This window comes from Podarcis tiliguerta (assembly GCF_965153285.1).
Source record: "Podarcis tiliguerta genome assembly, chromosome: 3".
In the NCBI taxonomy this organism is placed as follows: domain Eukaryota; kingdom Metazoa; phylum Chordata; class Lepidosauria; order Squamata; family Lacertidae; genus Podarcis; species Podarcis tiliguerta.
The window spans coordinates 49,659,278-49,675,874 of NC_139536.1; the positions used below are offsets into that span (position 1 = coordinate 49,659,278).

The 16,597-nt window shown below is 43.2% G+C and overlaps 1 protein-coding gene across 3 annotated transcripts in view; it reads left to right on the forward strand.

The window, feature by feature from the left end:
- The window catches only part of LOC310674645 (uncharacterized protein C6orf118), a 31,503-nt gene extending 15,360 nt beyond the window's left edge, over window positions 1-16,143 (forward strand). The window contains exon 10 of one of the 3 annotated variants that reach the window (XM_083434183.1): window positions 15,044-16,143. In XM_083434183.1, coding sequence (XP_083290309.1) covers window positions 15,044-15,077 — 34 coding nt within the window. In that variant the 3' untranslated portion in view covers window positions 15,078-16,143. Of the gene's footprint in view, window positions 1-362; window positions 1,426-15,043 lie in introns of those variants that run through there. The other 2 variants (XM_083434181.1, XM_083434182.1) reach the window with 2 other exon arrangements.
- Window positions 16,144-16,597: the final 454 nt, after the last annotated feature.

Here is a 16,597-nt window from a genome sequence, read left to right on the forward strand (position 1 = left end):
AAAGTATATCTCTGTAATAATGGCAGTATAGTAGGACATGAATAACAGTTTCAACTTCCTTCCAACTGCATGGGCATATTCGTTCTGAATATGGGAGGGGCATTGAATCCGGCAAGGGTAAAATATTTTCTAAATTTGAGTCTTTCTAGCTTAGATAAATGAACAGTTGACAATTTCTCCCTTGTAGATTGTCTAGTGCTAAATCAACATGGAATAGTGAGAAGATGGGAGAGCAAATTACTCTTTCCCCACAACATTTGAGGCTACTCAAAGTAGAGAACAGTTTGGTGGGGTGCTTCAGTCAAATACTTGCCACAGTGGGTTTTAGCCACAAGTGTGTTGTTGTTTTCATTTGTTTTTAGGCATCTGTGGGGGATGGTGGAGGACTTCTTGACACCTGAAGGAACAGAAAGATGCTTTGTGCCGCTAGAACAATCATCTTCTGATGATTCTTTGTGATAAGAATGAAACAGTACTGTGAAAAATGAAGGATGAGAGATATTTGAACTTGTGCATTGTATGCTACTTGAAAAAACAAACACACCAGAAATATGTCTCTATTCTTTAGCATATGTGAACATGTATTATGACTCTATAAAATGCTAATTTGGTTTCCCATAGGTTGCTTCTTGTTCTGACAGAAAATTTCCCACCATACTTGAAGTTTGCTGTGGCAAATCTGGGTTCTGTTGCCATAAACAACTGAAAACAGATTAATTACTTTCCTTTACCCAAGAAGTAAAGTGAATGGCAGACAGAAGATACAGCAGTTACAAAATATGTACTATTGTCTACTTCAAAATTAAGTCCGGAATAATCTTTCAAACTTTTCAATGGAGTACTTGGATGGTTTGACTGTAATGATATTTTCCACTGTGACTTTGATTTAATCCCCTGAATGCCATTAAATGGCACGTATAAAATCAATCCACTGACTGTGTCATTAAAATCACACACTAGCCCATCTTCTTCCAATACATGTTCTCAATCTTCCATAAAATTAGGTTTACGTGTGATTTGATTTTGGAAATATTTATGTGCCCTCCTCCCCAACCACTGTACAATTATGTTTATGCTCCTGCCATTGTTGTTGTTTTTTAAAAACCAGCTGATGCAAAGGACCAATTTATTAATTCATGTGGCAAAAGTCTCAAAGTATTTTGTGCAATTTTTTGTTAACTGGAGAGTCTATAAGAAAAAAAAAGGACTAGCTCACATCCATTACAATTTCTTTGATAACCTCCCAAATCCTTTGTACCATTATAGGATTCAATGTTTATTAGCTTCTTGGAGCAAATCATCCAAGACATTGCAATAGAGATGAACAATTCCTTTTCCTGATAGACCCCTCACAAAGAGCTCATTGCTTGAAATGCACTGTGATTTATTTGAACCACATTAATAAATTGGTCTCTCTTCCCTGTTGCCATTCTCTTTGTTTCCGCTTTGTAGTGCTCTCCTTTTGATACATTTTACTGTTTTGGTTACATAGTCATAGCCTGTATACCAGCAATGGATATATAAAGATGAAGGCATTTTCCGCATCTGCAGTCTGATCAGAATTATTTGTGACATGCGCCTCTTTGGCTTCAAATGAGGTGTAAGGCTTGCCTTAGTTAATTCCACTTCCAATGTGGAAATTTTAACAGAAAAAGAGCTTTTTGCTGTGCCCATAGGAATGACGGGGAAAAAGATTCATCAGGTCCAAAGCCCATATGGAAACTCATATTTGGGGGATGAAGGGCTCTGGGTGGGAGCAGGGAGAAGATGCTGTTATCAGTCAGTGAGTTGGTGTAAGACAGTGTTGGACAACCCACCTTTATCAGGTCCAAAGCCCTGCCTACATGGCCCGGTTGGATTCAAATCAACAGATGGCAGGAAAGCCCGTGACTGGCCTGGGAATTCCCCAATGGCTGAGCACCTAGCCCTGGCAATGCACCTGAGGGCAAGGAGCTTGGTGTGATGGGCCACAACAGCCGTCCACCCTGTGACCAGGCAAGCAGTCATTATCATTCAGTGAGTTGCTGTAAGAGTGTGTAGTATTAGCTACCACAGACTTAGCTCTAATGATGCCATCGTAGACAGAGGTGTACCTAAAAATGTAAGAGCCCTGCTGGATCACCTAGCCCTCATTCACCCCATATATTTAAAGCCCTACAATAGCACTTTAAACAGTCACGTCTTCACCCAAAGAATTATGAGAGCTGCAGTTTGCAAACGGTGCAAAAAAGCAGTTAGGAAACCCCTCTCCCTCTCCCAGAGCTACATTTTGCAGTTCCTTGTGAAGAGGGGTTGATTATTAAACCACATATATATGATTTCATCTAAAATTGCTAGGCACTTTTCAAGAATTAGAAAACATGGGCTTGCTATCAAAATATAGATGCTGTACCATCCGTTGCAAGCCACGTCAATGGTACTGGCTTTCCCCATAGATCCTGTAATTGCAGTTTGGTGAGGCAGGCTTTTAAAAACTCCCAGCCTGCCAAACTGCAGATCCTAGTGTTCTCTGGGGAGAGGAATTGACTATCAAACCCAGTCCGAGGCCACAATCCAACAGGGTATTATGTGCACTGAAATCTGCTGCTTTGAAGTTTGCAATGTAGATCTACCCAAAAATAATCCCCCACCAAGTTATGTGGCCCCTTCATGGATCACTGCCTTGCCGTGGCGAAGGGGCTTGAAGAACTCAGAGAAGCTATGAACTATGCCGAGCAGGGCACCCAAAATGAACAGGTCATAGTGGAGAGTTTTGACCAAACGTGATCCACCTGGAGTAGGAATCGGCAAGCCACTCCAGTATCCCTGCCAAGAAAACTCCATGGACAAAGACAACAGGTATATAAAAGTTATGACGCTGGAAGATGAGCCCCTCAGGTCGGAAGGCGTCCAACATGCTACTGGGGAAGAGCGGAGGACAAGTACAAGTAGATCCAGAGCTGATGAAGCGGCTGGGCCAAAGCCGAAAGGACGCTCAGTTGCGGATATGCATGGAAGTGAAAGGAAAGTCCAATGCTGTAAAGAAAAATATTGCATAGGAACCTGGAATGTAAGAACCATGAACCTGGGTAAGTTGGATGTGGTCAAAAATGAGATGGCAAGAATAAACATTGACATCTTGGGCATCAGTGAACTAAAATGGACGGGAATGGGCGAATTCAGTTCGGATGACTATCATATCTACTACTGTGGGCAAGAAACCCGTAAAAGAAATGGAGTGGCCCTCATAGTCAACAAAAGAGTGGCAAAAGCTGTACTGGGATGCAATCTCAAAAATGATAGAATGATCTCGATACGAATCCAAGGCAGACCTTTTAACATCACAGTAATCCAAGTTTATGCACCAACTACTGGTGCTGAAGAAACTGAAATTGACCAATTCTATGAAGACTTACAACAGCTTATAGAAGTGACACCAAAGAAGGATGTTCTTCTCATTATAGGGGATTGGAATGCTAAAGTAGGGAATCAAGAGATAAAAGGAACAACTGGCAAATTTGGTCTTGGAATTCAAAACGAAGCAGGGCAAAGGCTAATAGAGTTCTGTCAAGAGAACAAGCTGGTCATCACAAACACTCTTTTCCAACAACACAAGAGACGACTCTACACATGGACATCACCAGATGGGCAGCATCAAAATCAGATTGATTATATTCTCTGCAGCCAAAGATGGAGAAGCTCTATACAGTCAGCAAAAACAAGACCTGGAGCTGACTGTGGCTCAGATCATCAGCTTCTTATAGCAAAATTCAAGCTTAAACTGAAGAAAGTAGGAAAAACCACTGGGCCGGTAAGATACAATCTAAACCAAATCCCTTATGAATACACAGTGGAAGTGAGGAACAGGTTTAAGGATTTAGATTTGGTGGACAGAGTGCCTGAAGAACTATGGATGGAGGCTCGAAACATTATACAGGAGGCAGCAACAAAAACCATCCCAATGAAAAGGAAATGCAAGAAAGCAAAGTGGCTGTCCAATGAGGCCTTACAAATAGCGGAGGAGAGAAGGCAAGCAAAATGCGAGGGAGATAGAGAAAGATACAGGAAATTGAATGCAGAATTCCAAAAAATAGCAAGGAGAGACAAGAAGGCCTTCTTAAATGAGCAATGCAAAGAAATAGAGGAAAACAACAGAATGGGAAGAACCAGAGATCTGTTCAAGAAAATTGGAGATATGAAAGGAACATTTCGTTCAAAGATTACCATAATAAAGGACAAAAGTGGTAAGGACCTAACAGAAGCAGAAGACATCAAGAAGAGGTGGCAAGAATACACAGAGGAATTATACCAGAAAGATATGGATGTCTCGCACACCCCAGGTAGTGTGGTTGCTGACCTTGAGCCAGACATCCTGGAGAGTGAAGTCAAATGGGCCTTAGAAAGCATTGCAAATAACAAGGCCAGTGGAAGTGATGGTATTCCAGCTGAACTATTTAAAATTTTAAAAGATGATGCTGTTAAGGTGCTACACTCAATATGCCAGCAAGTTTGGAAAACTCAGCAGTGGCCAGAAGATTGGAGAAGGTCAGTCTACATCCCAATCCCAAAGAAGGGCAGTGCTAAAGAATGCTCCAACTACCGCACAATTGCACTCATTTCACACGCTAGCAAGGTTATGCTTAAAATTCTTCAAGGAAGGCTCAAGCAGTATGTGGACCGAGAACTCCCAGAAGTGCAAGCTGGATTTAGAAGAGGCAGGGGAACCAGAGACCAAATTGCAAACATGCGCTGGATTATGGAGAAAGCTAGAGAGTTCCAGAAAGACATCTACTTCTGCTTCATTGACTATGCAAAAGCCTTTGACTGTGTCGATCACAGCAAACTATGGCAAGTTCTTAAAGAAATGGGAGTGCCTGATCACCTCATCTGTCTCCTGAGAAATCTCTATGTGGGACAAGAAGCTACAGTTAGAACTGGATATGGAACAACTGATTGGTTCAAAATTGGGAAAGGAGTACGACAAGGCTGTATTTTGTCTCCCTGCTTATTTAACTTATATGCAGAATTCATCATGCGAAAGGCTGGGCTGGATGAATCCCTAGCTGGAATTAAGATTGCTGGAAGAAATATCAACAACCTCAGATATGCAGATGACACAACCTTGATGGCAGAAAGTGAGGAGGAATTAAAAAACCTTTTATTGAGGGTGAAAGAGGAGAGCACAAAATATGGTCTGAAGCTCAACATCAAAAAAACGAAGATCATGGCCACTGGTCCCATCACCTCCTGGCAAATAGAAGGGGAGGAAATGGAAGCAGTGAGAGATTTTACTTTCTTGGGTTCCATGATCACTGCAGATGGTGACAGCAGCCACGAAATTAAGAGACGCCTGCTTCTAGGGAGGAAAGCAATGGCAAACCTAGATAGCATTCTAAAAAGTAGAGACATCACCTTGCCAACAAAGGTCCGTATAGTAAAAGCTATGGTTTTCCCAGTAGTGATGTATGGAAGTGAGAGCTGGACCATAAAGAAGGCTGATCGCCGAAGAATTGACGCTTTTGAATTATGGTGCTGGAGGAGACTCTTGAGAGTCCCATGGACTGCAAGAAGATCAAACGCATCCATTCTTAAGGAAATCAGCCCTGAGTGCTCACTGGAAGGACAGATCGTGAAGCTGAGGCTCCAATACTTTGGCCACCTCATGAGAAGAGAAGACTCACTGGAAAAGACCCTGATGTTGGGAAAGATGGAGGGCACAAGGAGAAGGGGACGACAGAGGACGAGATGGTTAGACAGTGTTCTCGAAGCTACAAACATGAATCTGACCAAACTGCGGGTGGCAGTGGAAGACAGAAGTGCCTGGCGTGCTCTGGTCCATGGGGTCACGAAGAGTCGGACACGACTGAACGACTAAACAACAACAACAACAAGTTATGTGGACTAGAGTCTAAAATTATCTAACTGCATTGCTGGATCCACTACTTCACATCAAACTCCCAGAGAGAGTTTGATGCAACCCTGCACTCCTATACACCTTCAAGTGAGTCAGAGCTCCCTCTCCCACCCATTCCCTCCCTCCCTCTCTTGGCGCTCTCTCTCTCTCTCTCTCTCTCTCTCTCTCTCTCTCTCTCTCCATGCTGCTGACAGCTACCTGTCAAGACAGATCTCCAGGTATCTCTTAACCATTATCTCCCTTCAAGAGACATCAAAGAGCATTCTGGACTATCAACCTGCAATCTGTCTGACAAAGAAATGCCTCACAATATTACAACATCTGAAGGCACAGTCCAAAGTACAGCACTTGTAAGTCCATTGAGTCCAGTGGGGAAGAGATTTTAGAGAATGTTAACTTGCCCATTGAAATCAAGCAGATTTTAAAAATGCTATATCCAGATCATATCCAGAATGATGCATTGGTGTGTTTGTGATATATGCTTAGAAATAAACGGCCAGGACTGATAAAAGATATTAACAGCACAATGTGTAATCCCTATATTCTGCAACCAAAATAGCACCAGATTTGTAATAAGCTATGCAAATCAGATTAATACCCATAAATTTAATAAAGTTATATATGTTATTACTTGGCTCACCACAGCCACGGCTTACTTGAAAGTATAGAGCAAAGGTCTGGATACTGAGACAACATGTGAGCAGCTACAAAGTTGGGCAAAGTGGTGTCCAAGTGCTGTTGCGTGGCAAGTCCCCTCCCCCATGTGAAATAAAGACACCAGCCACATTATTTAAGGTTAATGGGCGTAAAAAGGCCACAACTTTATTGATTACAGGAATTGGAAGGTATTGGCCTTAGGCATTGGCTCCTATCGACTACCCGGCATGGAGACCGGGAAGGGTTAACCACCAGCCGGGGGAGTCCCATTGAAGTACGCCAACTAGGATCCCCTGGGTGACACCCCTTGGGGGCGTGCCGTAGGCCCTCACCTCCCTAGGTTTCGGACAGGGCAACGCCCCCCAGAGTCCTCTACCGGACTACCCTTTTCCTTGGGGGAAGGTGATGGCGCTTCCTTCCTCCCTTCATTTGCATAACAATTACCCCTGCCAATGCCTAACTGCCAATACCGAGGAAGTTGTGATGTTTGCTACGAGGTAGGTGAAAAAACCAAATGGCTGGAAGTGCGCCAAGTGGAAAAATTCCTACCAGGCCCCTTGCTGCGACCAACCGGAGTCCATAGCAAGGTCAAAGCTAGCTAAGCCTAAAGGGTAGGTGGGATGGGAAAACCGGGCAGCTGGAATGGGGCAAAGAGGGCGGTCCCCGGGTGCGCCGGCCTTAAATGTGATAGGCCACGCCTCCCCGGCCCGGCGATTGGCTGGCCGGGTTGGAGACGCGCCCGAGGATTCCCTTGTTCTCGCGGGGGCTAAGAGCCAGTCCCTGTGTGAGTGGGAGGGCCCGCAACCCCACCTCCTCTCCAGTTCGGAAGTGGCTTTCCCGTCCGTAACTGATAAAGGCCGCCTGAGGGAAATCTAAAAAATGTGGAGCAGCTCCTGTCAGATGTTGAAGAAGGTAAGTGAATGGGTGGTGAGAACTGGAGAAGCCACCACACCCTCCTTTCTTCACTTCTTGTCTGGATTAAGCCTCAGCTTTTTTTCTACATCCAGGCCTTTGTTGATTTCAGAGACAGGTTTTGGACTTCAAGCGCTTTCCCAAGTATGATGGAAGAGAACTGGGGGCTTTATCAGCGTATCAACGGCACCCAGCACCCAACCTGTCAGACAAGCTCTGTCTGTGGTTTCATGTAGATGTTGAATAACACGGGGAAAGGCAAGATAAAGCTATGCATGGCCAGTGTTTACTGTGGTTTTATTTTTATTTTTATGTAATTGTTCCCTATCATACTCTCTAATGTAAACAAAGATATATGCAACCGCGTTAAACAGTTCAAAGAGGAAAACGTGTGCATTATTAACCAAATCTCTGGCACATGGGCCCCTGCTGTGTCCCAAAAGTGTGGCCTGGGTGATTTGGTTAGTTGCTGCTGTGTGCAGGCTCCCTGGCCAAATCAGGAAGAAAGTTTGTTTAACCACCAACTCAGCTTATGGCGAGTTTCTACCGGAACAGCTGAAGACAATACAAAAGCAAAAGCAAAATTCCTCTGTTGGGTTCCTTTAATGAGATATATGCACTCTTACTTTTAACAGACACAATCCTACTTTTGATTCTCCTGTGCTGGATTCTGTGATGCGCCATGTATAACAAATGCATTTCGATTGCATTTCATCCCATTTAGGCATTACAACAGCTCTGGCTATGCTCAGTTTTTTCTGAAACAGCTCATTTATTTTCAAATATCCACTAGATGGCAGTGGAATCCAAGTGATTGCAGAATACACAAATAGAAAAAAAGATGTTAAATATATAAAGAAACTTTTAAAAAAGGCAGTAGCTCTCATGAAATTTGAACTGATATGTTGTTACTTCCTTACTTGTAGTACTTGGCTGACCTCTGAGTATATAATAAGAGAAGACTGTGTAAACATTATGATTGTTCTAATGCGGTGCATTTTCATGGGACTGACTACTATACCAACCGAGGATGCGGATGGAGGCGAGCACATTTGAATATTCCCTGCATGCATATTCTTAGGTCTTGGTTATGCTTTTTACATAGGCAACGTTCAAGAATGCAGTCTGTGCTGCCTGCATCCTGAAGTGATACAGTCCAGGAGGACAGCTGTCACTAAAGTGACAGAAGAATGCACTGCAGTGTCACTTTGCCCCATTAGAAATGCAGAACGGAAGAGCTACATCGTTTTGTGAGCTCGAGTAGTCATTCCACTTCTGGGAGAGCTCATGTGCCTTCAGTTGCTTCAGGGCTGGCAGGAAAAGCTTCTCCCACCTCTTTTTATTTTTATTGCATTTATGTCCCCTGGTGGCATCCATGATCTCTCCCTCTCTCCATTTTATTCTCACCACAATCCTGTGAGGCAGGTTAGGCAGAGACTGGCTTCATGGCTGAGTGGGGATTTGAACTCTGGCCTCTCAGGTCCTGGTCTAACACTCCACCCACTATACCACCCTGCCTCTCTTGACACCTGGCGTCTAGCTTCAGGGTGGCTCAGCAGTTTACTTGAGCCAGAACCCAACAGATCAAGGATTTATTTGTTCTTTTTTTATATAAAAAAAAGAACTAAAAGGATGTTTGCAGCTAGGATGACCTGACTTTCAGATATTCTCTTATAAGCCTTGAAATTAACTGATGGATGTAGGCAAGCTGCAGCACTACCCTAGCCTAACCTACCTAGAATCATAGAATCATAGAATCATAGAATTGTAGAGTTGGAAGGGATCCTGAGGATCATCTAGTCCAACTCCCTGCAATGCAGGAATACGCAGCTGTCCCATATGGGGATCAAACCTGCCACCTTGGTGTTACCTGATAGGGTTGTTGTGGTGATTAAATAAGGGGTGGTGGTGGTGGACCATTCACTCCACAGTGAGCTCCCTGAAGAAAAAGGTTGACTGGAAATTCCATCCATCAATATCTGCTGAGGTTTGAGTTGGGAACCTTTGGATCTGTCTGCTGCATCACTGAACTGTGTATTACAGTAACTGCCCATGCAACTTGACACCCTCAAGGGGTGGGGGGAATCACTTCACAAAATTGGCTATCAAGCATTTAGGGGTAGTGGATCAGGAATACCTTGGGAGTAGGGGTTAGATTTTTTTTAAAAGCCATTATTAGATTAATCTATTGAGCATTAGTCTCCTAGAAATAGCTTTGTCAATGAGGTTTGCTTGCAGTCCTTGTTCCTCTCACATCATAACCTAGAACATTACCTAGAGGCCTAGAATATTATAGAAGCCTAGAACATTATGGTGCTTTGAAAGCTGAGGAAATATATATAAAATTTTGGTATGTTTTAAGGTATGGCTGTGATTTTACCTTTTTGTAAAACACTTTGAGGGTTTTTTCTTTTTCTTTTTTATAATCAAACGGGAAATAAAAGCAATAAATAAATAGGGTTTGCCAGTTCCTTACCCAAATTAAGTCAGGCACAAAGAAGAGCTCACCTGGTGCTATTTTCTTTGGCCTCTTCCTCTTTTCTCACCTGTGGGGCAGGGAGGGCTGCATCTCCGTAGGAGAGCATCTGCCTGACCTGAAGAAGGCCGCAGGTTCAATCTCTGGCATTTCCAGGTAGGGTTATGAGAGAACCGTGACTGATTGGAATCCTGCTGCTGTTCAGTGTGGACAATACCAAACTGAAAGGAGACTAGACCAATGGTCTCTGACTCAGAATAAGGCCCCCTCCCATGTAGCCTGTGGCTCCTGCTCTGGATGAGAACTTGAAAAACTTATCCAGATCACAACTCTGTATGCTCTTTGTCCCCTGGTCACCATTTCCCACCTGCAAGCAGCCATTTCCGCTCTAACTTCTGGCTTTTCCGAGACTGCTGAGCTCTCGTCAGCAAACTTTTTGCTCTGCTAGGCACCGAGTCAGCTCATATTGAGTGAGCAGTCAATAAGAGGCCTTTTCTTTCATGATATTAACTGGTGAGTTGGGTCTGCCAGGCTTAAAGGCTAGTTCATCAAAGCGAGACCAAAAAAATAAAATTAAAAAGCGTCCGCATTTAGCTATTCTGCACATGCTGGTTGCCCACACAACTAGGAAATGTAGAATAATGTATTTGATGCAGGAAATAGGCAAAGAGCCTTATAACTCCCTAATCAGACTTTAAAGGGATCTAAACAGCCTGCTACTTGGTATAGTAAAATAAATTATAACAACAAAGCTTTAATGGAAATGATTAATCTCTATAACATTCTTCAAGAAACATAGCATTTTTTTTTCAAAGGGCTTCTCTTCTTTTGCTGTCTAAATGTTCAGCACACCATTTAATTATTAAACATCAATGGCAAGGAAAAAATATATTAATTATGCATTTGCTAGACCACAAAAGCTATTTTAACTGGCTACAAAATGATTTAGTATGCATAAAAGTTAACATTTAATAATACCACCAAGAACATTTGTTTTAAACATTTCCATGTCCTGTTCTGGTCTAATTAATATTTAACTGTTCAAGAGATTAGTTATGCTCTTTCAGCTTCTTACTGTGTTCATCTGAAGTTTTTATTTAGCAGTCCTTGGACTGGGGTTGTGTAATACCTGCAAGGAGAAATTCCTTTATTTCATGGTACTGAAATGTTGTTAGGTATGGAAATGTTTGTAAAGAATCGTGGAATTTCTCCATATACTCAATCAACCAGGATGCTACGGTTTCCAGTTCTTTGTTGATAGGAAAACATCATGCTTAGAACCTGTGCTGCCAGCTAATGCCTAAAGAATAGGATGTGATGGAGACTCTCACAGGTATCATAGGCATCCTCCCAATGGAATGAGAACAGGAGAGGACCATGATGGTAGAAGAACCAGTAGAAGCCCATTACCTTTGGCCAACGGACATCCACAGACACTGGTTGGATTCAGTGTCCCATCTATGAAAAAAAGGGTTCTTCCATTTGTGGAAGGGAATGTGACCCAATGGAGGCTTCCTCTGGAGGAAGGTGGGAGAACATAGGCGCTGGCTCCAGGGGACCGAAGCCCTGTGGGTTTAGGGCCAGGAAATAGTCTGATGCAACTTCCAACAGGGTGCCTGCGTTTTGTTGGGAAAGGATGAAATTTCCTTCTTTCATGTCCCTCTGGATTCACTTTTATTTCTGTAGGCCGCTATCAAGTTCAGTGAACTCAGATCCCATTTCTTGTGTTGACACCGTTTTCTCTGCAGACAGCCAAGCTGAACTTCGTGAGATCCTGAAACGGTTTTCAATAAACGTGTAAAGGCGAGAAATGAGCGTCTCTTAATAAAATACATGTTAACAAGTGCTTCTCGCCCGCCTAAGACACACTCATGCGAAAACCTGACAGTAGCAGTGAGCTTCTCCTTTCCCCAATGCGAAATTTTTCTTTCCTGGAAATACATGCCGCGTTCCTGTAACAAAACAAATACATGTTGCACACTGTTTGTATGTCTTTCTTCCTAGATGAAGATGATCAGGCTGCAAATCCATTCTTGAAGACTAGCTGTATCCTGAGTATAATATGTTGCCTAATCCTCCTGAACACTAGGGTTCAGTCTTTGATAAGGTTTCACATACAGCTGAACATCATCTTCATCTTGCTAATCCAGAATTTAGGGCCCTGCAAACGATATGTTGCCCTTCCTAGAATTAACACATTTAAAAGTCTGAAACGATGGTGTTGGCGTGAGGCAAGGAGTATAAGCATTGACCTAACTGGAAGCGTGGAATGCAGTTGGATTTAATAAAGGCTCTGAGCAAAGGGACAGGACTTGATCAAGAAGAAAGCCTTGACGGCTTTGACAAGCCTTTTCTTTAGTCTCTTGAGCTAATTGTGTCAGTTGACAGGTTTGCATCAGGGTACGTTGAAATTCTGACAGGCTAATTTGAGCTTGCGGTTCCAATGAAACACACATACGGCACTCGTTATATTTAGTGACAATCAGTGTCATTTTCTGCTTAAATGCAAGCGGCTCAGTACAAATGTTCAGCTAGCTGCCTATCAGCAAATGTGAACCTAGTTTTTCAGTGGAGCTGAAGCAAAAGTCTGTGTGTGTGTGTGTGTGTGTGAGAGAGAGAGAGAGAGAGAGAGAGAGAGAGAGAGAGAGAGAGAAGGTTTGTAAAAGGAGATTGGGAAAAGAAATGAATATTAAGCTGCTCTGATTCTGCATAGAAAATTATTCCTTTATTTCAGCTATTTCTAAGGCATCTTTCAAGACTATAGCATTTCCCAAGGCAGCTTATATTTATAACAAATATGCAACAGGTTAACAGTTTCCTTTGGGTTGAACAACTGGCTAACTTTGCAAAATCCTGAAAAGAAAGTGTCAAGGATAAATAATAGAAATAAAATATGAAAGTGATGCAGTCAGGACTTAGTAAACCTAAGGATAAAGTTTAAAATGCTTTCCAAAATAACTTTTAAAAATCCAATAATGAAGATTGTGATAATGTCCTCTGCATTGGTCTACCCTTGGGGACAACTCAGAAGCTGAAGCTAGTGTGGAATGTTATATATTGAGTGGCATGTAGTCAAAGCCATATTACACCTGTATTGGCTGCCTGCCAGTTTTAAAGTATTGATTTTTAAAGTATTGATATTGGCTTATAAGGCCCTCAATACTTAGTGGAGTCTCTCTTTCCTGGTATGTGCCAGTTCAGCTACAAAGATTATTACATTACCCCAGCATTGGCATGATGATCCGAGCTAGAGTTTTCTTCGTCGTGGAACTCCTGGCCTCTGGAGGAACATCAACCATCTTCAGTTTTTTTAGTTTCTCATTTTGCCCAAAACATCTCTTTCTGTCTGCATCAAGTCCTCTTGATACTATAGTTCTAATCTGGATTCTTGGACCTTCTGATTTGTCGAGCAGTCTATTTAATGGGTACTCTTGCTGCAGTTTTTAGTTTAAGGGGTGGTTTGGGGAGCCTGAAAGCATAGTGTTGAGGAAGTTTTTTACTTTTTTAAAAGAATATTTATGCTGCTTTAAAATGGTGCTCATGTTCCAGACCAATCCAGCAGCTCCTGCAGGTCAATATTAATATGACTCCTCCTGCTCACGACTATCATGTCCTGTGTGTATTAAAGTTTTTGCTGAGATGTAGGGCAACACATATGAATTTTACCTTTGTAGGTTAGTTTCTACACACCTACCCACATCCCTGTCTTTCCTCCATCCAGACAAACAAGAGCTATCATCAGAGTTCAAAGACACCTTCCAGTCATGCAAAAACAGGGATACCAAGTTGGGCCAGTGAGAGGTGTGGCTTAGAGAGAGGAGGTGTAACCTGGTGAGAGTTCATATTTGGCCTCTGGGCCTAAGGTTCCCCACTTTTGCTTTACTATTGGAGAAGTAAATCTCATTACTACAATGCGCCTGGAAATTGATGTTTTAAAAGATTGCCTTTGCTTTGGAGCTTGTCCTGGGAATAGGAGATGATGGGATTAAAATGCTCCCCAAGGCTACATAGAAAACCATCTTTTCCAAGTAAAACTGCCCTTTATATATTTAGTATTTAGCTTCAGTCATTCAGTTTTAAAGCTTGGTTCCCCACTTAGTTAAGTCAGTTTTATGCCTGATTAGCCCCTAGCTCCAGATTTATGCTAGAACAGAACTGGTGAAACTGTGTGGAGAATCATGGCTTTGTTTCCTTAGGTTTGCTGCCGTTTTCTTGTACACACCCGAAAACATAGGAACCCATTTTTAAAGGGGGGGGGGCAGATCCACCCATCCATCGTTTTATTTGTAGGCTGCTTTTCCACAGTTCAAACCATGCTCAAGGCAGCTTGCAACATGAAAAAAACAACAACAACACATCACTACAATGGAACAAAAGGAGGCATAAACCATAAAACATTTTAAAAAATACACAACCAAATGAAAGAAATTCTGCATAAATCACACAAAATCTAAAATAAAGATAGAAAAACCAACAGCAACAATGGCCCCAACAAACCCCCACAAACAACACCCTAGCTCAAGCATCTGTTCAGCAGCCTCAACTCCAGGCCAGGTGGAAAAGGCCTGTAAGGCAGGTTGCAGGTGTACTTGCACTCACAAAACCAAGATGGCAACTTTGAGATTGTCTCAAAGGAGGACGAACCTGGTTTTGTGCTTTTGATAGTGTGTAGAAGAGGGAATTGCAGTGAGCACAGCTAAGCTCGCTGTGGCTGTACCTGCCCTTAAAAGAGATGAGCAAAAGTGTGCCTGCGGTCTTTTTAAAGCTCATCTCATGAAATCTGGCCTGTAGCATACCAATCTGGATTAATACCTCATTTCTGTATAATTGCTTCTTTAAAAACATACCCAGCTGCCTAAATAATTAATTGTGTTACACACTCTGGTGATGGTGATGATTTTGGCATGCTGCTTTGACTTTATTTTAGACAAAAAAACGAGAAAGCTATCCTGGCAACTTTAGCAGGAAACTTTGCACCCCCCCCCGCCACCCCATTCAGAAAGCGTCAGTGTAATTTATGCCAATCAGCATGTACTTTGATAAGTCTGCTGAATGGTCTGCAGCTGTTGGAGCAAACTCTTCCCCCTCCTCTGCATCCTTTTCAGGTTCTTCCAGATGCTGCCTTCATCTCTGGAGTGACAGAGCACTTCTCAAGTAGACGAGGAGGCAGCTCAGCCAATGATGATTACCAGGCTGTGTGGCTGAGTGGCAGAGAGGAGCACCCCCATCGCACTCATCACAGGAAAGAAGCAAACAAAAGGGTTTGATTAGGACCGGAGGGGGAGAGAGGATGCTTCTCTGCCAGCGATAAGACATTTCGCTAGGGTGGCAGGGATTTCCATGCCGCTTACTCAGGAAGCTTCAACGGAACTACTCAGGAGTAAGTGGTTTGAAGACAGATTAGATTCCTGCTGATGTTGCATTTGATGGATGCATTTTTTTATTTTATTTTTTAAAGAGCGGGTAGATTTATCAGGAGAAGGGAATGAGATGGCTACATACATATTCAGCCTCCTAAGGCCAGGCTGGGGAACCTTTGGGACATCAGATGCTTCTGGGCTCCACCAGAGTCAGAATGAAAAGGCAAAAACAGTTTGGCATGTCACTTATAGGCCAAACCCACATAGATCAGCACATACCATAAGGAGACAGTCTATGCACTGTAGAAAGATGGCTTAAAAACACGTAGAGCCTCCAATACGTCATGAATTCCACCCTACAAGGGGTGATTTTGTTTGTCCTTAGTGTAACAGTGGGGAACTTGTGGTCATCTGGATGATGCTAGACTCCAGCTCCCATCAGCCCTGCCCGGCATGGCCTCTAGTCACATCAGAAGGAATACTCAATAAGTAGCCGATGTCCTATAAGCTTTCCACAGACAAATCAGGACGAATGTTGAACAACCAGGCTGTCTGGAAGAGACTTGGTTGTGGTGGGAGTAAGGATGCTGATTCCCTCAATAATCAAGCTTGCACTTGAGCTGAGCCCCATTGCCACCTTGCAATCATTGTGAATCAATCAGGTATCCTGTGTGTTAGCGATATTTAGCAGAACGTCATGGAAAAAACAACACATCAAAAGGCAACTTATCAAACGCAACCCATTTCAGTGTCTGCTCTGTCATGCTGCTGAAATGTGTATCCCCTTGAATTCTGCTTAACTGGGGTCACTGGCAGAGGAACAGGAGTGCGGAGGGAGTGGACCGCCCCTGGCACCATTGTTCCGGTAGGGTGCCATCGCAGTGGCCCCCTGACACACGTCACACAGACCCCTGCGCGCCAAGCGCTATGCCCTTGCAGGCGCCATGCCCTCGCGGGTGGTGTACCACGTCCCCGGGATGTGTGTTATGCCCCCGGGGGCACCAGCCATGCCCCCGCCTGCTCTCCGCCTCCGGTAGTGGAGCATGCAGCTTCGCTGCTGACTGGGGTGATGGCAGGAGCCATTAACATTCATTGTTATGCTCCTATTCCTGTGACCTACCATGATTATGTGGGGTGGTGGGGAAGGTAGTAATGCTGGATGGGATGGGATTTGATGGAGTGGGTAGTAGTAGTAGTAGTAGTAGTAATAATAATAATAATAATAATAATAATAATAATTTATTTACACCCCGCCCATCTTTCTGGGTTTCCCCAGTCACTCTGGGCGGCTTCCAACAA